At 37.5% G+C, this 21,933-nt stretch overlaps 2 protein-coding genes across 2 annotated transcripts; both read right to left on the reverse strand.

Annotated features, from left to right (window-relative positions):
* Positions 1-270: 270 nt before the first annotated feature.
* On the reverse strand, positions 271-4,019 carry LOC141347195 (uncharacterized). The gene is made up of 4 exons (XM_073852199.1): positions 3,632-4,019; positions 1,869-2,347; positions 1,635-1,782; positions 271-1,556 (listed from the first exon to the last, which is right to left on the reverse strand). Exons 1-4 carry the CDS (start codon positions 3,893-3,895, stop codon positions 642-644), a joined length of 1,806 nt encoding a protein of 601 aa, XP_073708300.1. The 5' UTR covers positions 3,896-4,019; the 3' UTR covers positions 271-641.
* A 1,902-nt stretch (positions 4,020-5,921) lies between these two features.
* LOC141347588 (immunoglobulin-like and fibronectin type III domain-containing protein 1) lies at positions 5,922-16,681 on the reverse strand. Its single transcript, XM_073852581.1, has 24 exons — positions 16,654-16,681; positions 16,203-16,325; positions 15,938-16,074; positions 15,605-15,704; positions 15,467-15,490; positions 15,304-15,349; positions 14,968-15,154; positions 14,758-14,871; positions 14,500-14,668; positions 14,041-14,313; positions 13,035-13,853; positions 12,810-12,934; positions 12,305-12,446; positions 11,645-11,938; positions 11,194-11,490; positions 10,914-11,093; positions 10,325-10,453; positions 9,888-10,196; positions 9,705-9,790; positions 9,266-9,458; positions 8,874-9,170; positions 7,351-7,629; positions 6,016-6,066; positions 5,922-5,926 (listed from the first exon to the last, which is right to left on the reverse strand). Exons 1-24 carry the CDS (start codon positions 16,679-16,681, stop codon positions 5,922-5,924), a joined length of 4,407 nt encoding a protein of 1,468 aa, XP_073708682.1.
* Positions 16,682-21,933: the final 5,252 nt, after the last annotated feature.

A 21,933-nucleotide genomic window follows, 5' to 3' on the forward strand; every position in this document is an offset into this window, starting at 1 on the left:
TTAGCAACATGTTTTGCCGTAGAACACACTATTGGAACTTATGTTTCAACATAAATTGTGGTTTGGTTGAGAAGGGCACAAGGTACACTTCTCGTCTTTCAGGCATTTGATGAGCTCAAATAAGCACTATAGTTACAAATGGGACACACATGTCCCCAGTGTCGAGGACCAGCGGCACATTCCTGAACCCCTGACCTAAGAGCTGCAAATATACACAGACACAGCACGTGTCCCATTTCAACAGGAGAGAGAAAGGCTGGGACAGTGAAATAGTAAAAAACATAAAAAGCTGTTTTATTCAAGTGACACTCTTGAGGTTAGCTGGCAAACTGCTGTATGAAAAACACTGCAATTCTTTAAATGTCTAACCTAGTACAACAATATCAACCCTCTCTACATTTCAGTGTAAACAGAGCAATTCAAAATTTTAGGAGATATCACTAGAAAAAAACAAATTCATCATTGGATTTGAAAAACTCACTGCTAGGCTCAAAGTTCACTTTTGAGTATACAAAGTAAGACTGAGGAACATTTCAACAAATGTGAAATACCATGTATCACATAATTCATTGGCAAAACTGGGGATCATTTCAAGTCCTCAGAAAAAGTCATTTATTTTGAACTCTTATCTTTTCAGGAACCTAACTTTCATTAGCAGAAATGTCTTTTTCATCTAACTCTTCTTCATCCGTCTCCTCAGCAGGTTCTTCTTCCTCTTCAAAGTCTTGCACATGTTCTTCAACTTTTTCCAAGTCTTTCTGCTTCTCTGTTTCTTCTAGTGGCTCCTGCGACATTTGCTCCTGACTGATATCTTCGACCACCTGATCTTCAGAGTATTTCTCAACAGCCTCAGCCACAATTGCGTCAGTTCCTATTTCTTCAGCAAGAACAGCTTCTTCTTCTTGGTCTGGATTCTCCTCAGTTATTTCATCCCGCTCAGTCACTGCTTGCTCTTCACTAACATCTCCATTGTCGACCTGAACTTCCTCAGATATTGCATCCTGTTCAGTTACTGCTTGCTCTTCAATAACATCTCCATCACTGACCTGAACTTCCTCAGTTATCACATCGTCCTCAGTTACTACTTGCTTCTCAATGGATTCTTCATCCTCAAGGACCTGAACCTCCTCAGCTGGTTCTTCATTGTCAGATACCTGCAGCTCCTCAGGTATTTCATCCTGTTGAGGTACTGCTTCCTCCTCAGCAACATCCTGGTGGGATGGAACCTCATCAGCTTGTTCATCCTCTTCAGTTACTCCTTGTTCTTCATCAACATCTTCTTTGACTTCAGCTTCCTCTGGAATTTTATTCTCATCAGCTTGCTTTTCAACAGGTTCTCCCCCATGAGCCTGAACCTCCTCAGCTGGCTCGTCCTCCTCAGGTACCACTTGCTCTCCTTCTTGAACATGAACCTCCTCTACCGTTTCCTCTGCAGTAGTGGCTTGATCCTTTGCTTCAGCTCCTTCATCCTCGATTGGAACTTCCTCCTGAGTTGCTTGCTGCTCATCTACTGGAATATTTTCTTCTGAACTGGACTCCTGGCTTTCAGATAACATCTGAAACACATAAAAACATGAGGATGCGACTTGCCAAAATAATCATATATGGATAAAATGAAACAGTCAGGACTATACCTGACTCTGGATGATCTCAAGTTGGGCAGCAAGGTGAGAGTGAATGTTATAAGTACTCTTTTGATGGTCCTCCAGGCTCGTACGGACTGCCATAAGCTGCTCCTCAAGAACTTGGGATATTCTTGCCTGTTCCATCTTCAGTAGGTCCCTAGCAGTAAGACCAAATATCACAGTATCAGTAACAACACCAAATCGCTAAAGACCTGAAATGCTAGAGAAAATCAGGTTACTCACTTGATGTCTATCACCTCCTGCCTGTTTCTTTCAACAGCCTTCTTGTTGCTGGTAGAGGACTTCTTCAGGCTTGAAATTTCCATTCTTTGTTCCTCCAACTCAGATGTGAGACCCTCTATGGTGGACATCTGCTCGTCGAGACGTGATTTGGTGACCAAAACAGTGTCTGTGAGTCCAGAAATGGTAACAGCTACCTCAGAGTTAGCAGTAATGATAGAATTAAGCTTCTGTTTCAGTGCTTCAGTCTCTTCAGTCTTATTCTTGACCAACGCATTCACAGTTGCAGTGGAAACAGACTCCTGCTGGAGTTCAGAAAGTCTGGCATTCATCTCAGACTGAAGAGACCAGAATTGGTTTAGAAGATCAGTAGATTGGATTTTTTCTGATGTGGCCAGTGCAACGTCTGCCTTTTTTTGAGCCTGTGTGTAGGCATCTTCCAGTGCTTGTAGACGCTCTTCAAAAACACCCACATTGGTGACCTAGATATAAAAACAACATATTTTTAGGGGAATGATGTCACCAATTTAGACATGTATTGAGCATAAAACAAGTTTTATGTCCATCTACAAGTGCAGTTTGGATCTGACAATTCTTCAATCTTGCATTAAATATATAGTGTTTCAGTAATTAATTGATTATTTTACAAGGCCACTGAATAATTTAGGATTTAAAAAATAAATAGCATTTATAAGTTTGTTCATGGCATGCTCTGTTGTTAGTGGTTTTAGTTTTATGATTCAGAAGAGTAAAGCATTATAAAAAAATAATGATGGCATTGATCACTGTATTATATAATTATCAAAGATGTGTAACTGAAATATATACCTTTAATTTGACCATAATTTCATTATAATGTTAATAATATAAACCTAAACAGCTCAACATCATTGACATTTTAAAAAATCTTGAGGTTTTTAAATGAAATTTAAAACCCAAAAGCATGATTAACCTCTCACTGCAAATGACCTGGAAAGATTACTAGAGTGTTGTCCACAAAGGGCCTATTGAGTTTAAGTTTCTGTAAAACTACTGACATTTAAAATAGTGACACTTCTTTTTATTCAAATTAAATTAATAACATTTAGAGTACTACTTAAGTATTCAATCTTTTACAATAACATTATTTATGCTATATTTTTGACAATGAGAACTTTAACCCAAAGTTAATGGCACGATGGTGTAGTTTTCATTGAATGTGGAGTTGAGAAATCTATTATTAAAGTGAATGGCAGCATTTAATAGCCTACTGTTAGTTCTACAATGACCATTAGTGTAAGGAAAATTGTTTAACTGTTTGACACTTTTACATAAAAGGATCACTTTAATACATTACTGATCACTAATACAGTGCTGACTGCCTTTCAAATGAAAGAGTGATTTACGTGTTTATTTGTATCTTTACTTAAACATGTTGGTTAGGATAGCATTTGCATAATGTCCTTTAAACAAGCAAGCCTGGCAAAAGGAAACATGATCCTCCTCTGAACAGACTATTAATGGCCTGGGAGCCACATGACACAATTCAGCGAATGGAATATTCAAAGGGCACATGAGGCATACATTCAGACCCGTTAGTATTATGTATATTTACAATCAAATATATAAACTTGAGCAGGTATGTGCTTGGTACACAATGTTCCAATGTGCACAAGTGTGCGTAAAAGTAATAAACTGAAATATTTTACTTCAAAGTTAACTTGAAACAAGAAAAAAATCAATTTTTATATCTTGTTAATTATTCTAGAGCACTCAAAATCAAATACCTGTGCATTACCCATTCCCAACTGCTGTTGGAACTTTGTTATCCTAAGTTGCATTGCATTGACTGTCTCTGTTAGACTGTCGATGGTTTGCTGCTGCTGGCTGCAGAACCAGACTGCCGTTGATCCCCCGACAACGAAAATAAAGAAAACAATGGCAGGGACTGCATGTTCTTTAAAGCCCCTTGGTGGTGTTACAGATGGCGTCTCCAAGAGCAGCAAACTGTCGTCCTGTTTATTGGTACTTTTTCCTTTGCGCTTGGTCATCTTGGCTTCGCGGAGGATTCTGCACCGTTGACTGCAACACTCCCCCTTTCTCTGATTTACTCAGTGATTTGGTTACCGCTCCACCAGACCTCAGCGCTGTATTGGCCCGCAACGACGGGGAACAATCAAAAGTGAACTTTCGAGCATGACGAGCGTGAGTAGGGGGCGTTGAGCACTGGAGGCGGTCTCACTTTCATGGCGCTGTGCGGCACGTACAAACTTACCTAATGTTTCAGAGAAATACATCATTTTCAAAAAGCTTTGTTTATTTTGGATACTACATCAAAAATCCGGCGAGGATACAAAAAAAAGTAAAATGTATCATATATGATACCTATATCGCTCCAAATTGGACATGGCCATAAACGTTGCTATATAGCCTAATCTGTCTTCTGAAGTTTTGTGAAGAAACATCTATCTATCTATCTATCTATCTATCTATCTATCTATCTATCTATCTATCTATCTATCTATCCATCCATCCATCCATCCATCCATCCATCCATCCAGATACTGTTCTATGATAATCATTTTCTGAAATATTCTTTTTTCGTTATCTATTACTTTCTAAAACTTTCACACTGGTTAATGATAAAGTCTCTTTAGAATGTCAGCAGTCATATGAAGCCTTTGGCTAGGCAAGGATGACATTGCATTGCACTAGTTATTTGGCTCCAGAAGTCCAAACTTCTTTCATTTCACAATGATGGATGTTATGAAACTTTGCATTTGGGTATTAATACACTTTTATTAAGTGTAAACATAACTAATGGCTGGATTTTCTTTGCCTGACATCTAGTTTGCTGTAACTCTGAACACTGATTGTCTTGTCACTGAATTCCTCTGGTTTTTGAGACATCTCAAGGTAGTGTTGTAGTACTTGAGTCCGGTCTCGGACTCGAGACTGGTCTCGAGACCATTTTTTGCTTACTCGGTCTCGTCTCGGACTTGAAAGCAAAAATACACGGTCTTGACTCGGTCTCGACCTTCATTGGAAGGAGGTGGACTGAGACCGAGACAACGAGACCGTTTTCCCCATGTTTTTAAATGTGAACATTTCATGGTATATTCTAAAATATTAACTATTACAAACTTTCGTATAATAATAATAATAATTAATAATAGGCCTAATAATAAATGAAATATATCCGATGGTGCTATGCTGCACAGCAAAGGCTTTGAAAGATATTGATACAATGTTTAAAGTTATAGTATAGTTATAGTTAATGTTTATTAGTTATAACTAACTGTTTGCTGAAATAGTTAAAAGACACACATTGAACTCTCTCTCTCTATTCTGACAGTTTTTTGTTTGTTTGTTGGGGGGTAAGGGTGCTAAAATGCTCTCTATTGTTGTTAATTGTAGACTGTTAAAATACAGTATGTAATGAGTAAGATTTTGGAACATTGTAAATTGTATGATGTAACTGTTTATAAGTTATTTATATATTGCTGTTATTAGTATCAAAATGCAACACCTTCAACTTTAATCAAATGTTGACATCATGCCATAGGCCTACTAAATTTTGACACCAGCTGAGCTCCCTAGTCTTAAAATATTATTCTGAGAAGAAGTTTGGTAGACAAGTGTGCCAGCTAGACTGCTCCTATAGCCAACAATCCCCACTCTACCCTTCGTGAATTTAATGGCTGAATATGATACTTGGGTGATGTTAAATGTAAGTAAATCATGAAAATCTGCTTTTTTTTGATCAGTCTCAATGCGGTCTCGACTCCTTAAAGACTCGGTCTTGACTCGGACTCGACTGTATTTAAAAACCTACGGACTCGGTCTCGACCCTTCAAAGACTCGGTCTTGACTCGGACTCGACATAGGCGGTCTCGTCCCCATCACTATCTCAAGGTAACCTGATGCTTCTAAAAGAATGAAACATGATTCTTCTTAGCTGATAGATAGATACACACACAAACAGACAGATCATTTAATACAGATATGTTGAGAGATGTTTTATTTTCTTTTTTCTTTTCTTTTTCACAAACGGTGTTATTTGATGTCGTCCTTACTTTACTCTGTAAGGCAAGAAAACAAAAATGTAGATAAACCTCATATCTAAAATATTAACCAAAATCGGTTAATAAACATTAAAATAGAGACATACCTTTGACTGTAAGTTTGGTGGCACACTCATCATAACCAAGGGGGCTTTCAGCTACACAGCAAAAAGGCCAGAGTTAAATTAACTCTCCAGGGAGTTTATATGATTCCACTCTCAAAAGTGTCAAGTGTTAAAATCAGAGAGTTAAATTAACACTGAAGCAGAGTTAAAGTTAATGAGATAATTAGTGATTAACGAAGTGATGATTGATCATTATTGGAGACACCTGATGTTAACAAGCAGAATCGCCAAAGGAGAAAACCACATTTTTTAAGCAACCATTGTAGTGGTCAGTGTTTGCATTAGTTGGGCTCTTGACCCTTATATCATTAACATTAGATCTTGCTGGGCTGCTTTATTTGAGGGAAAACAACCAGGCAAGCCAAGACCACAAGTCATCAGGGGGTGATGGTTATGTTTTAATGTAATCATTGCTTGACCTGAATCATTGAACTCAGTTTAGAATCAAGTCTCTGAGTTATTTTCCATTTTAAGATCTGTAACTCGGAGATAAGCTTCTAAAAGAGTTCAGTCTATTAACTGTTGTATATATTTAGTCTCATGAGTCCACAACAAACAAATCTCTCCATCTTTCTTTAAAATATATTCTGGAAGAATTTCTCATAAGTCAAAATTGGGTTGGTTAGACACACACAGACATCAAGAACCAGCGTATGAATCTCAGGAACGGTGACAAACGACGTGTTCAGATAAACAGATCAACTCTGAACTCTCATAATTTATCCATGCCGCAATGCATGATGGGAGTCATGGATGAGTCCTGATTGGCTACAATACTATTTTTGATGGTCACCGTTGTTGTGGTTCTCACACTGATTCTTCATGTCTGTGTGTCTTAACTAGTTTATTTTCTTTTTTTGTATAGACTTTGATCAAAATACTTTTTTTTTTTACATATCTGTCTGATTAAAGATGTGGTTCTCATTCATAGAGTCTATGTTACCAGTGATAAAAACCATAGTCTAATATTAAGAATTATTGAAAACCTGATTGCCTTTTGTCTGGCTGTTATAACACTGCTACAGCAGCCAAACAAGTTGAGATTTTACAAACGTTAAGTTCAAGAGCCCAACTAATGCAAACACTGACCACTGTAATGGTTTCTTAAAAAATGTGATTTTCTCCTTTGGTGATTGTGCTTGTTAACATCAGGTGTCTTCAATAATGATCAATCATGACTTAATTAATCACTAATTATCTCATTGACTTTAACTCTGCTTCAGTGTTAATTTAACACTCTGATTTTAACACTTAACACTTTTGAGAGTGGACTCATATAAACTCCCTGGAGAGTTAATTTAACTCTGGCCTTTTTGCTGTGTACAACCTTGTACTCTCCCATGTCTTTAGGTCCAACCCTCAGGATGAGCAGTGAACAAACACCACACACATTTGTGATGTAGTAGTTGGGGTTTGTGTTGAGGCTGACATTGTTATGGTACCAGGTAATATGTGGCGTTGGGTTTCCCGTCACAGCACAGCTCATGTAGCACTCATAACCTGGCGGAGCAGTGTGCAGTTTCAAAGGGACTATAAATTTGGGGGCTGTCTGGAAGTCGAGGGTCTTTGATACAGGCATTCTATATGTGAATTTTTCTGAAAGAGATGAAAAAGTGATTCTTTCAGTGTAGTAATGTCCATTTTTGGTCATCTAACATAATGTGTCACTGCTTGTGTTACACAATTATCTGTTAGTGCATCTGGGTTGTATTGTCCAAGCTGGAGGGCTGTGAGCAATTTATGAAGTGCAGACCATCACTGGCAAAACAATTATCCAGAGCTACTATAATGCAGTTGCTACTATACTGCAGTTGTCATCTTATAGGTACAACATTTTCAGAACAAGGCGGAGATAGTTTAGTGGCGATGTGTCAGGGACAGCAGCACAAATCCCAGAAGTATAAACCTGGATAAGGGTGACCCATAAATAGAGTTTCATAGATCTTCTATCATCACTGTGCCCTTGAGCAAGACACTTATCTCTGGTTCTCCAAGGGACTCACTGCAATTAGTGTTCTGTAAATTGCTTTGGGAAAAGGTGTCTGTTAAATGGCAAGTAGCCTAGTCCATTGCACCACTGCTTGTAATGCAGCCGAGACCATTGATTGTCCAAACGTCATTTGTTTTCAAGCTTATTTAATTTGGGTAGTTGATGCATTATGCATTTATCGATTATTTTTTCATAACTAACAAGATTTTAGATTGCAATTTATATGAATGTTATGAAATTTAAATGTCCCTGAGGCAATGCAGTCCAACCAAAACCTGTATGAGTTTCTTTCTTCTGTTGAACACAAAAGAAGATATTCTGAAAAATGTTGGTAACCAACAGTTGATAGTAGCATTGACTTCCCCAGTATTATTTTCATACTACACTCTTAAAAATAAAGGTGCTTTAAAAGGTTCTTCACAGCGATGCCATAGAAGAACTATATTTGGTTCCACAAAGAACCCTTCAGTCAAAGGTTCTTTGAAGAACCATCTCTTTCTTCCACCACAAAGAACCTTTTGTGAAACAGATGTTACAGGTTCTTTATGGAACCATTTAGACAAAAAGGGTTCTTCTATGGTATCGTGAAGCACCTTTATTTTTAAGAGTGTATAAAAGTCAATGGCTACCATCAACTGTTGGTTACTAACCTTACAATCATATCTTCTTTTGACTTCAAGAGAACAAAGAAACTACAGGTTTGAACAACCTGAGGGTGAGTTTATAATGACAAAATTTAGATTTTTGGGTATACTATTCCTTTAAAATCTATAGTAAAAATAAAACAATAAGTAAAATGCTTGTTTAATGTAACTAAACAAAAAAACATTCAACAAAGTCTTTCACAAACCTCTTTTTTTGAATGTTCCCCAAACTGGAGACACTGAGGGCTCTGAGAGGCCTATATCATTCTTGGCAAAGACTCTGAAATTGTACTCTCTTCCAGGCAAGATGTTAATGACTGTGAATTTGTTGTTGAACAAGCGGTCAACCACTGTACGCCATGTTTGCTTGACAGAGTCCCGCTTCATCACCATGTAATGCAGATGGTTGTCCCGTTTCTCATCAGGAGAAGGAGTCCATGACAGAGTCACAGTGCCCTGGACATTTTGTTCCAGTTCTACTGGACCTGGAGGCTTGGGGTCATCTGGAGATTGAAAAATAAACAGGTACCCATCCTAGAAACATTATGTTCTTAACGTTAATTAAGTTTTAGATAAGAAATTTGATTAGTTAGGTTACCAGTGACTCTTATTTCAATGGTGAAGGTGTCCTGGCCCACCATATTCCTCACATTGACAGTATAAATCCCAGTGTCTGACAGCTCTGATGTGTAAATAAATAGCTGAGAACCTTTTTCAAAATTAGTAATCGTCACATGTTTGCCTACAGGAACACCATCCTTTAGCCATGTTATGTCTGGTAAAGGAGAAGCCTGTGGATAAAATAAAACAATATGCTTTAGGTAAAATGTGACCCTGGACCACAAAACCAGTCTTAAGTAGCACAGGTATATTTGTAGCAAAAAATACAATACATTGTAGGTCAACTTTTTTCTTTTATGCCAAAAATCATTAGGATTTTAAGTAAAGATCACGTTCTGTGAAGATATTTTGTAAATTTCCTATCATAAATATATCAAAACTTAATTGTAAGCCATTCAAATATTTTTGTACTCTACCTCAAAACTGACGCTGACACGAACAGTGTTTCCAGCTTTAACAACCATGAAACTTTTCAGTTTTTTGTCAGTGAACTTTGGCTTTACTGAAAAAGAACAAAAACAAAATGGCGGATTAACTTATTTTTGGGTGAAACTTAAAGCTAAAAGCCAAATATGTTTTAAATATGAATAAAACTTTACCTGGAGGAGGCATGGCGATTATGTAATTGTCAAAGCTCTGTGGAAGCCCCTCTCCTCCTTCATTGACGGCAATCACTCTAACCCAATACATGGCCATTGACTTCAATCCCACAATGGTGAAGGAAGTCTGAATCACCGCGTTTGTATTGCAACGACTCCACTCAAGTTGGTCTGTGGGTCTGATTTCCACAAAATAGCCTTTTGCTTCATCTTCCTCACCTTTGACTTCTTTAGGTTTATTCCAGGAAAGAGATAGACTGGTGTAGCTCGATCCAGTTATTTTGAGATCTTTGACCATACCAGGAGGCTCTGTGGGCAATAACATTACATATTTACTTTAAAAAGAAGGATATACTTTGTATTGTATCTGCAAAGTCATCATTTCAGTATAAAGTGATATATAATTTTTAAGTATAAATTTGTTGAGGATGTCTTACTTTTGGGGTCCCTTGCAATTGCACATTCAGATGGGCCACTCGGTTCCCCAGGCCCACATGTGTTAATAGCGCTCACTCTGAACTCATACTCCACACCTTCAATTACATCTTTTACTGCATATTTTTTGTCTAAATATGAAATGAAATCATTAACATTTTGTTGTATTTTAAATTATAGAACACTTAATGTGACCCTGGACCACAATTAACAATCAATTCGAAACTGTAAAGTTGAATAAATAAGCTTTCCATTGATGTATGGTTTTTTAGGATAAAACAATATTTGGCCGAGACACAACTATTTGAAAATCTGGAATCAGAGGGTGCAAAAAATCTAAATATTGAGAAAATCGCCTTTAAAGTTGTTTAAATGAAGTTCTTAGCAATGCATATTACTAATCAAAAATTAAGTTTGGATATATTTATGGTTGGAAATTTACAAGATATCTTCATGGAACATGATCTCTACTTAATACCCTAATGATTTTTGTCATAAAAGAAAAAAAATGATAATTTTGATAAATACAATACAATGTATTGTTGGCTATTGCTGGTCCAGGGTCACATATTAGATATGAATTTTTAAGACCTCTGATTGGTTCATCTTTTGGGTTTGTTTGACTCCAAAAATTGCTGCCCTTTTTGCGTTTTTCCACATTGTATCCAATAATACTGCCCCCTCCAGTGCTGGAGGGAGGAAGCCAGGCCAAGTTAACACAGTCTTTAAAGACACTGACAATTTTAGGAGGAGCGAGAGAACCAGGGAATGCTGAGAACAAAGAGAACAAATTTTATTAACATTTTCTTTTTCAAAAGACTAACAACTTATAATTCCTGCATCAAAATATAGAAAGAAAAAGGAATCTCACCCAAAGTCCCGGCAGCAATATCATTAGTTGTCATGACGTCACTAAAGCCTTCCGAGTTTTTTGCCCGGATTCTGTAGCAGTACTTTCGGCCACGATCGATGTTTGTGTCTCTGTAGGAAGGCTGTCCAGGAATGTCTCCAATTTTAGTCCAGGTGTTCCGTCCCAGCTGCTGCCTCTCCAGGTTGTAATTAGTCACTGGACAACCACCATCGTCCTTTGGTGGTCTCCATTTAAACTCAATGGCAGACAAGGAGCTTTCTACGATTTCTACAGGTCCTTGTGGTGGAGCTGGCCTGTCTGGAAGAACAAAAATATGCAGTACTGAGATATATCACAGTGGTTGAACAGTTGATTAGTCCTCTCACAACCAAATACTAACAGATTTTTTTTGTTCTTTTGTAGTTTTGATATTTTTTGTGATGGTTCCTAATATTAAGTTTGCAATACATACCAAGTACTGTAAGTTTTGATGTTGCCTCTACAGTGGCAAATTCATTCCTGATTTTGACTTTTATCTCTCCAGTGTCTTTGCGCTGACACTTAGTGAGAAGCAGACGGCTATGAGCTGAAGACTTATCGATCTTGACACCTTGACCCTCCAGCAACTCTTCATCTTCTTTAAACCACTGAATCTTAAATGGTTCTTTTCCTGAAAATGGTAGTTTAAAGGAAGCATTTGCTCCCGCTTTGACAATAACCGGTTCTGAGAATTTACTCAAGGCATCTGCATCAATTTTGGGTGGATCTGAAGAAAAGAGAGGAAAGAGAATTTGTTATTACTTTTCTATAAACCAGGGCGGAGTGCTATAGGTGTTGTTTATACGTGGACAGGAATAAACATCCACACAGCATGTTTCTTTTATGGGTTGGATGTTAAGACATTACATTTTTCAATAAGCATAACATTTTGAAGTAAAGAATCAAAAGCGAATATCATGTTTTATCACCTGGTACCTTTTTCAAACACCTGCCCCCACCATAAAACTTACACCGCCTTCTAGTGGTTAAGACAAGTAATGTAAACAATCGAGTATGGCTCTTATTGAATTAGACGCATTTTACGCCCAATTTTATGTTGACGTGCAAAGAGAAAAACAGGATACACACCTACCTTCAACAATTAATGCAGCCTCTGATTTACGTCCTTCTGCCTCGAACTTGTATTTCCCAGCATCTTTTTCTTGGCAGTCATGGATAATTAGTTTGTGGTGAGCCCCATCTTTGACGATTGTAATTCCATCCTTAGACTCCAACTGTTGTAAAATTAAAAAAGCATTTAATTTTTGTAATGCATATATCCACTACAGGTCAAAAGTTAAGATAGCAAGGATTTTTTTGATGTTTTTGAAAAAGTTTTGATGCTTAAAAAGGCTGCATTTATTTACACACATACACAGTAAAAACGGTGATATTGTGAAATATTATTACAATTTAAAATAACTATTTTCAATTTAATATGATTTTTAATATGTGATTTATTTCTGGGATGGCAAAAAGCAGCTTTGCCATTGCAGTAATAAATCATATTTTAGAATGTATTACAACAGATAGCATTATTTATACTACATTTGGTTGACTAATTTGGTTAAATATAATAAATTACTGTGATTTCTAACCTTTTTTCCATCTTTGTACCATAATCCAGTGCTATCTTTGCTGCTAAGTTTGCAGGACATCTCTGCTGATTCTCCAATATTGGCTGCAGTATCTGACAACCCGTTCAGGAAGTGGACTCCATGGTCTGGATAATAGTGCACAGGAAATATGTCAGATTATCTCATCCCAGCATTGAGAAACAAGTCACTTTATATTAATATGGAGTTTCAGACATGAACGCATACCTATGATGTTGTTAGGAATCAGGTCTCCAACTCTAACACGCTTCTTCCGCTTATCACCTGTCCCGTCTCCACCTGATCCATCTAAATCCAATCCATCTCCTTTTCCATCTTTCCCATCTCCTAATCCATCTCCCAAGATACCATCTCCTCCTTTTCCATTCTTCCCTGTTCCATCACCTTCATTTCCTTCTCCTCCTTTTCCTGCCGCAATAGCTGCCATCCTTTCAGCAGCTTCTCTCTCGGCCTTGGCCTTCCTTGCCGCCTCATCTTTTTCAGCCTGGGCTCTACGTGCCGCCTCATCTCTTTCAGCTTGGGCCCTCCTGGCTGCCTCTTCTTGTTCTTCCCGAGCTTTTCTGGCTGCTTCATCTAGCTCGGCCTGTGCCCTCCTGGCTGCCTCATCTCGTTCTGCCTGTGGCCTCCTAGCCACCTCATCTTGTTCGGCCTGAGCCCTTCTGGCCGCCTCTTCTCTTTCAGCCTGGGCCTTTCTGGCTGCTTCATCTCTTTCAGCTTGGGCCTTCCTGGCTGCTTCATCTGTTTCAGCTTGGGACTTCCTGGCTGCCTCGTCTCTTTCAGCCTGGGCTTTCCTGGCTGCTTCATCTCTTTCAGCCTGTGCCCTTCTGGCTGCTTCATCTTTTTCAGCCTGGGCCTTCCTGGCTGCTTCATCTTTTTCAGCCTGGGCCTTCCTGGCTGCTTCATCTTTTTCAGCCTGGGCCCTCCTGGCCGCCTCGTCCTTTTCCCGCTGCAGTCTGGCTTTCTCTTCTGCTAAATGTCTGGCTAGTTCATCTGCATCCTCACCTTTCCCACAGGCACTGGGATCATCTAAAAACAGTATATAAGTGATATACAGTCATCAGGCAAAATTGTAAACAGACTTGGTGAGCATAAGAGATTTCTTCCAATAAATGTTCATTCCAATCATTCCAAACTTTTGACTGGTAGTGTACATGCATTCAAAGTGCATGTACTGTAAACACAATTCACCTAAGAGGAAAATAAATCAATTTACCCTCCACAACCAGAGTCCCCTGGCTTGACCTGAGCCCAGCAATAGCAGTATATACTCCCTTGTCTTCTTTTGTACATTTTTTCACTGCTAGTTTGTGGACTTGCTTGTCTTCTGACACCATGATGTCGTATTTTTCCCCATGCTCAACAGAGATGTCATTGGCACACCAGGTGATTTGGGGTACAGGGTCCGATAAGGCACATTCAAACACTGCATCCTGCCCCTCAGTCACTTTAGTGTCTTTCAGTGTGGTATTAAACTCCACATCAGGCACTGGAGGCACAAAAGAATTCTTGAACTTTTACAGATAAAAACAATGCATAACTTCACCAGTCTATTCTTTAGCCTTTAAATATAGCATGTTGCCTAATAGCAACACTGTAACATTTAATATAATAATATGATATTACCTCTTAAACACACAGAAAGCATTGGTATTACTTACTACTTACTACTTACACTTTAGTGAAGTTGAGAACATGTTCACCTCCTCTACATCCACTTGATACAACCCAGCATCTTCTGGACCACAGTCCCTAATGCTGAACAAGTATGTTTCACCAAATTTCTGCATATTATGCTTTGTGGACTCATCAGTTCCATCTCCATAGTCAAGCATTTCCCCATCCTGGTAATGGTAAATTGAAGTGCATTACTCTCAAAGCATTGTTAATAACATTGAGGTGTTGTGTAATGGACTAAAGTGAGGGCACTTACTTTGTAGAGGAGGATTTTACTGTTAGGATCCTTCAGCTGCATGTCGAGTTCAAATTCTGCTGTGCCATCCGTTTTTACCTCAATTTGTTTCATACTGTCGATTTTCTCAACATACTTTAAGATAGGAAAATCAAGAGTGTAAATTTTTCTGTATGTATAAAAAACTGCAAAAAAAATGCACAAATGACTAATACTCAAAGCAAACAATACCTTGGCCTGCTCTGCCTCTCTTTCCTTCTTCTTCTGGTTAAGTTTTCTCAGCATCCACCTGAAGTCAGTGACTCCAAATTCTTTACAAATGCGTTCATAATCTTTCCTGGGTGCACTCAATAACACCTCCCAGAACCTTGGATCGATTTCTCCTTCTTTGCATTGTTTTTCTTTTCTCTTCACAACCCTAAGAGTATTTAGGATGATTACAGATCAGACTGGTTGTTTTAGCTACTTAGAAATAGCCTATCATTATGATTTTCTATACAAGTAAATAAGAATATATAAAAGGTAAATATAGGGTGAAGGTAAATATATAATGAAATAATCTGTTACGTTTTCTTAAGCAGTTTTCTGAACTCATCAGGGTCAGTTTTGGGAGCTGAAAAAAACATAAGTTATTCTGACACTCTCTTTAACAATAAAATAGAATATGTTCCAATATGTTTATACTGTTTATTTAATTTCAAATGTCATTAGCTCTGAGTTACATAAATACCTGGTGCTCTTTTCTTGAATCCAACTGAAAAGAAGAAACACATATTAATTTAGGCTTGTATGTAATACAGCATTTTTATCTTAATCAGTAATGGAAAACTTACAGATCAGTATAAGTATATTCAAATGAATTTCCTACCTTCAATGACATTCAGTGCAGCAGTACAAACAGCCCTTCCAAATGAATTTATAGCAAAACATTTGTATACATCTGCTTGATCCGAATCTACATTTGGTATCTGTAGAATGGATAAAAAGCCATATCAAATGTTGTATACCAAATAATAGAAAAAAGTATTTATTATTTTACATAAGATAATGTATTTATATTTTATAAAAACAAATGGTCTTCTTAATATGTATTTACGACAAATAGTTATTGGTAGTAGGCCTAAAGGTACAATTTAAACGTAGAATAAAAATATAATGCCGAATAACATGGTAATTCACACAGCTGAAAATTGCACTTCACCTCTAGAATATATTCTTCATTCTTCTCATCATATCGTGAAATATATTTTGGATTAGCGATATCTCCCTTGTTACGAGCCCATGAAACTTCCGGTACTGGACATCCACTCACAACTGCTTTGAAAAAGGCCAGTTTGCCTGCAAATTAAACAAGTTAGATCGTTAGATCGATAGATCGATAGATAGATAGATAGATAGATAGATAGATAGATAGATAGATAGATAGTCCAAATTCTCTATACTAAAAAATGAAATACAACTATTACCCTCCTGTATAGTTAAGGCTATGGGTTTTCTGATGAAATCAGGAGTAGTAGATCCAGGTGGCAGTTCTTCAACATACTGTGTGATCATAACACCAGGCACTCTGGATCTCTTCCGAATTGCCACTGAAATATCAAAACAGTGTTTTCAAAAACTATTTTATTCCCTTACGTTCAGTTTTGTAAGAGAATGGAATATGTTCTCTTGAAACTAAAGAAACAAGGCCATTAAATATAAAATAGCATATTTATGTTTCATGATCTTCAGGGTTTGAAGGTGTGGATTTGTTTTTGACCACATGATGGCGATGTTTTATCACAGTCTTGAAAGTGAGTGCCTCACATCTAAACTGCTTGATTAACAATACAGGTCATAAGTGATGGGACAAAGCAAATGTGAAATAAATTAAGATGGTTTTAAGAATTTGTCATGATTGTCAAGATTTTAACTTACCGCCTGTACCTTCAGCTTGCTTCACCATCTTCAAAACGCTGGATTGGATTTCACTTCAAAATTAGTAATGGTTGCACTGTCATATAAAAAAATCGAGAAGAGAGGGCAATAATCATTATATTGCACATGTGATCAGTTACTATTGTTATTATAACATGAATGTGTGAATCAGTCATTCTTGAGACATGGGACAAAACATGTCCACCAATTATAACTGATATTAGTTTTAAAAATAAAACATATTTTCAATTGTAAATGCTATGGGGATTAATAATAGAATGTATTTAACACAATTATCCCCTTCAATATCATTTGCTCATTATTATGTGAAATCTATGACACTTATTTTCTTCTCACTACATCTAAAACTGTGTCCACAGAGAAGGGTTTATTCATTCATATGCTATAAAATGGATTAAAAAAAATTTAATGATGAAAAAGACCTTGTTTTATCAAAGGCAACACTTAATAATATCTCATATTAAAGCAAGGTTGTTTTTCAGTCAGACGTGTGTGTTTAATAAGGTTTCGAAGGTGTGTCCTCACTTTTTGTCAACACCGTCAGACATTACTTAAAATGTAATAAAATCAGGGAATATCAGGGGCTATCACTCTAAAAGGACCCCCTTGCCACAGTCCTCTTCTGCAGAGTACATCAATGTCACACAGGCTCTGCTAAGTTTTATAGTTTTAGAATATTTTAATTCTAATGTTAATATTTCGTGTGTCACAACTATGATATGTCAACACGAAACATCCTATTTCTGAGAAAATTATTTGAAATCTTTAAACCATTTTATTCTCCTGAAGCAGGTTCCATTAGCCTCTAGCATCAACAGAAAAAAACTAAATGCCTACTACATGAACTCCATTTGTTTTGTGAAAGAAATGGCAAATTTGTCAACACCGTCAGATGTCACCACCGTAAGATTTTGTGTTCCAATAATATATCAAAATACTTAAATGTGACTCTTGAATAGAAGCTTTATAAACAATAACATACTCACTGTTTGTTGTGGTTGTTTTAATACAGTAATTAATTGATTCAAGGTTTTTGATAGTTAAAATGACTACAAATTCAGGTTTTGGTCAACACCGTCAGATGTGTCAACTCCGTCAGTTCTGTCACCTCCGTCAGATGAATAGTTTGATGATATTTCATTATGATATTTTATATTTGTTGTGGAATTGTTGGTCACATGTGAAAGTGTAATCTGTCTACTAACATGAGAATGTGTTTTGAAATGTTAAAAACATCTAGAAAGCTGTTAAAGATAAAGTTGAAATTATATTACACATTCCAAGTTAAAAAACACATTTTTTTTAAAAAAAGAGAAAAGTTGGGAGGTTGTATCAAAGCATAGCTCAGTAGCTTAGTACATATAAGATACATAAATGTAGTTTTTTTTGTCTGAGTACAAAGTTTTATTTTTTTAAATTTTGCACCCTGTTTTGTCCCACCTCTCAAGAATGACTGGAATACTGGTTAAAATGGGACAAATATGCTCCATTGTCTTTATACCTTCATTGCAAAAAACAGCCTTAAATTAAACCTAAACTAAGATGGCAAAACACAAAAGAGCTTATTTAATTCTGACATCATTTCAGGTAGCATGTCATACTATATTTGTACAGAAATGAGAAGCTGTAGCACTGTTCCAGTTTGCCAACATATTAGAGAGGTTTGTGGTATTGGGAATGCTAATGACAAATGATTAAAAAGTGTTATATCACCCTCGCAAACAGATATGATAGATGTAACTGAGAACTTTATTATTATATGTGTAAATAACGAATATGAAACACTATCTGTCTCTAACTGTCTTGTGAACGTCACCTGGTTTGCCATGAATGCTCCCTTCATGAGATTAAAAGTAATATACCCTCTGTAGAAACATGTTTCATAACCACCTGGGACATGCTATATACATACCACCAATACAACCAATAAAGATATATTAAGAGGTGATATTATACATTTTGCACGTAAAGTAACACAAGACTGACATAAAATCTTTTTACCACCATGATAAGGTACATGATCCTTACCAGTCATTTTACAAGCATTTTCCCCCTGCTTTTGATAGGTCACATACCTCATAAATTTATCAGATGTGCTACCAGAGCAATTATGCTTTAGCTCAGGAGAGGATTTTTAATGATTATAACAGAATATGAGGAGAACTGCTGTATAACTCTTTTTACGTGAAAAAGTAAAGCACTTTCACACATAAAAGCTGAATACTATGTGTTTTAGTAGAGCACTACAGACACTTTGCTACATTAACCTCTTGTAAAACTATTTTATTCAGTCTGACTTTGGCAATTATGTATATGTAAGAAAGCACTTTATTATTGTTTGATAGCATCTAAAACACTTTAGTGCAATCTGAGCATCACAACATGAGTACCATCTGGAATCTTATCTATTTAATCGATACTTAGAATCAGATCTGTGGTTAGGGTATCTTCCCATATACAAGTCAAACCTGAAATTGGAGATTTAAACAATTTAGAAAGCCTTCAGATTGCTATTATATCATTTATGTTATTTATTCTTAATGATTAATGTTTAATATTGTATATCTCAATGTTCTCATGTGAAAAAATATAGCAAGAGAAGAGAGAAGCAACTCACCTTCACGTGTAGCTAACTTGGTCTGTCAACACAACCGTGTTCGGCTCCCACAATTTATTGCAGTCTCTCCATTTTGTTCAGCAATAAAACAGTAGTGGGCCAAATTGAAACCTCTCAAGCACTGCAGTCTTATTAGCTGTCACATGAAATCTGTTATTTGGGTGAGGTTTACAGCAGCAAAGGGACAGAGGCCCTGTACGTGGTTCATGGTCATACTTATTCTCTAAATAGTGAGAGTGACATTCAAGTTGCTTTTGTGGTGACTGCTCAATTGACATTGCCAGGGACAAGATGTAACATCACCTTTGCCAGAAAACAGGACCTCATTAATGCTTTATTTCACTATTTGATCTAGTCATTAGCTACACTATTTAACACCATGTCTATGTAATGACCTTACATTAGGATGTGTAAAATAAAAATTAAAATAAGTGATGTTGGAAGGTACCACAAAAACAACACTCATGTATTTTGTTTGGTAGTGTTCCTTCGAGAGACTATGTTAAATTCTTATGTTAATGGGATTGCTATTTATAATTCGAGGATGCACAAATAAAAATACATTGATATTATGACTTGACTTATGTGGCGGCTATGCAGCCCCAGAGGGTGCCGTTTCACATGCACAGGAGCTGATCGCACTTCACATGCCGACACAGCTTAGTAGCTCTCACAAGCTAGTGGTTACATTATCTGAGCCCAATAAAACACACATATAATCTTATGACTTTAAACTTTGCCCTGATACCAGAAGTGTTGTGTGGGGATGACATGTTTTAGGATAAAAGCTGGAAGCAAGTTTTAGCACATCCAGTTCCATTGTGACAAAGTCAAAGGGTTTTTAATTGAAATAAGGTCTGTGGTTAACACAAACTCAGATTTTTTTTTACAACATAGGAAACGTCAATAAACCCCCCTTCATTCCCTGATGGAAAAAACAGCATATGCTGGTTAGGTAGTTTTGATGCTGGGATGCTGGTTAGGTATGTTTTGATGCTGGTTTAAGCATGGTCCTTAGCTGGTTTATGCTGGTTCTTTGCTGGTTTATGCTGGAACAGCTAAGGATCCACATAAACCAGCAAAGGACCAGCTTAAACCAGCATCAAAACCTACCTAACCAGTATCCCAGCATCAAAAGCTATCTAACCAGCATATGCTGTTTTTTTCAACAGGGTTTTTGCCCTAAGAGCGAGAGCTGACATTTGTACATTTTATGGGTCTGGCTTCCGGTCTCATCCGTGTCCAGCTATTTTTCAGACTCGTTTTGCTACCTGATATTGCAAATTGGTGGGTTTGTCAGTTATTGTAATGTTTTAGGCTGTACTAATCAGTTGGACCATGAAAAACCTTTGAAGTACTACAGACTGCCAAAAGTTATAACAACCCTGCTGAAAAAAACAGCTAAAACCGGCCTAGGCTGGTTGGCTGGTCTTAGCTGGAAGTAGCTGGTTTTAGCTGGTCACCCAGCCTGGCCAGGCTAGTCAGGCTGGTTTTAGCTGGTGTTCTCCCAGCCTGACCAGCTAAGACCGGCCTGGCCAGGCTGGGAAAGTGGCAAAAAACCCTCTAAAACCAGCCTGCTGACCAGCTATGACCAGCTAAAACCAGGCTGGTTGACCAGCTAAAACCAGCCAACCAGCCTAGACTGGTTTTAGCTGTTTTTTTTTTCACCAGTGAAATCAAGGAGAAGAGTGAAAAAAAAGGATGGTTGGCCAAACTGGACCAGGATTTCCAGGGTAGACAACATTTGTGTTTGTTCTTATCATTTCCCTTGTAAAAACAGCTAAAAACCACCCTTGGCTGGTTGGCTGGTTTTAGATGGTTAGCAGGCTGGTTTTAGAGGGGTTTTGGCCACTTTCCCAGCCAGGCCAGGCTGGTCTTAGCTGGTCAGGCTGGGAAACCCCCAGCCTAAACCAGCTAAGGTTTTTTTCAGCAGGATCCGGGCAGGTAGGTGAAATATTAGGCTAATATCTTAATTAATACTGCTTGTACATATCTTTATCATCTATTAACTTGTCAAAATATTCCACCCTATCCTGGCTACAAAGTCCTATAGCTATGATTTAGTAGCTTCCATACATTTTTTTCCTGTGGTTTAGACAGCATAAATGAGCAAAATACGTTTTCAGTAGTAAAAAAATCACACGCTAGAGCTTTTTATGCAATAATCAAATATTGTTTAGTTTTTTGTTCGAGGGAACAGTGATATTATCTTCTGGGTTGGCCAACAAAATACGTCAATGCTGCATCATACGCTACAGCACAAACGACATACAATAACATCTTCAAGAGAAGGAAAGTTTTCCTCATCATTTCCCTCAGGTTATCATAATTACGCGACCGAAGCGGCAAATGCGCATGCGCGACAATCGAGCTACAACTGGTGTGAAAGGTCAAAAGCGCGGCAAATCCAAAAGGGCAAAAGCGTACGTGGGCGTTGTCAGCCACAGGATTTCGAGAACACTCCGTACGTGCAGAAGGGATATCGGTAGCCAGTAGGGAGTACAAGACGTGTTGCTGCTTTTATAGGAGTGATAACGAGGCAGTGTTGATTTCAGGTGAGCGTTTATCAGAAGCTGACAGCCTGTCAGTAGCAATTCTTGCTGTTGTAGCGAGATTGGGGCGACGATGATACTAAGGCTCCG

This window comes from Garra rufa, chromosome 12, assembly GCF_049309525.1.
Source record: "Garra rufa chromosome 12, GarRuf1.0, whole genome shotgun sequence".
NCBI classification, from domain to species: domain Eukaryota; kingdom Metazoa; phylum Chordata; class Actinopteri; order Cypriniformes; family Cyprinidae; genus Garra; species Garra rufa.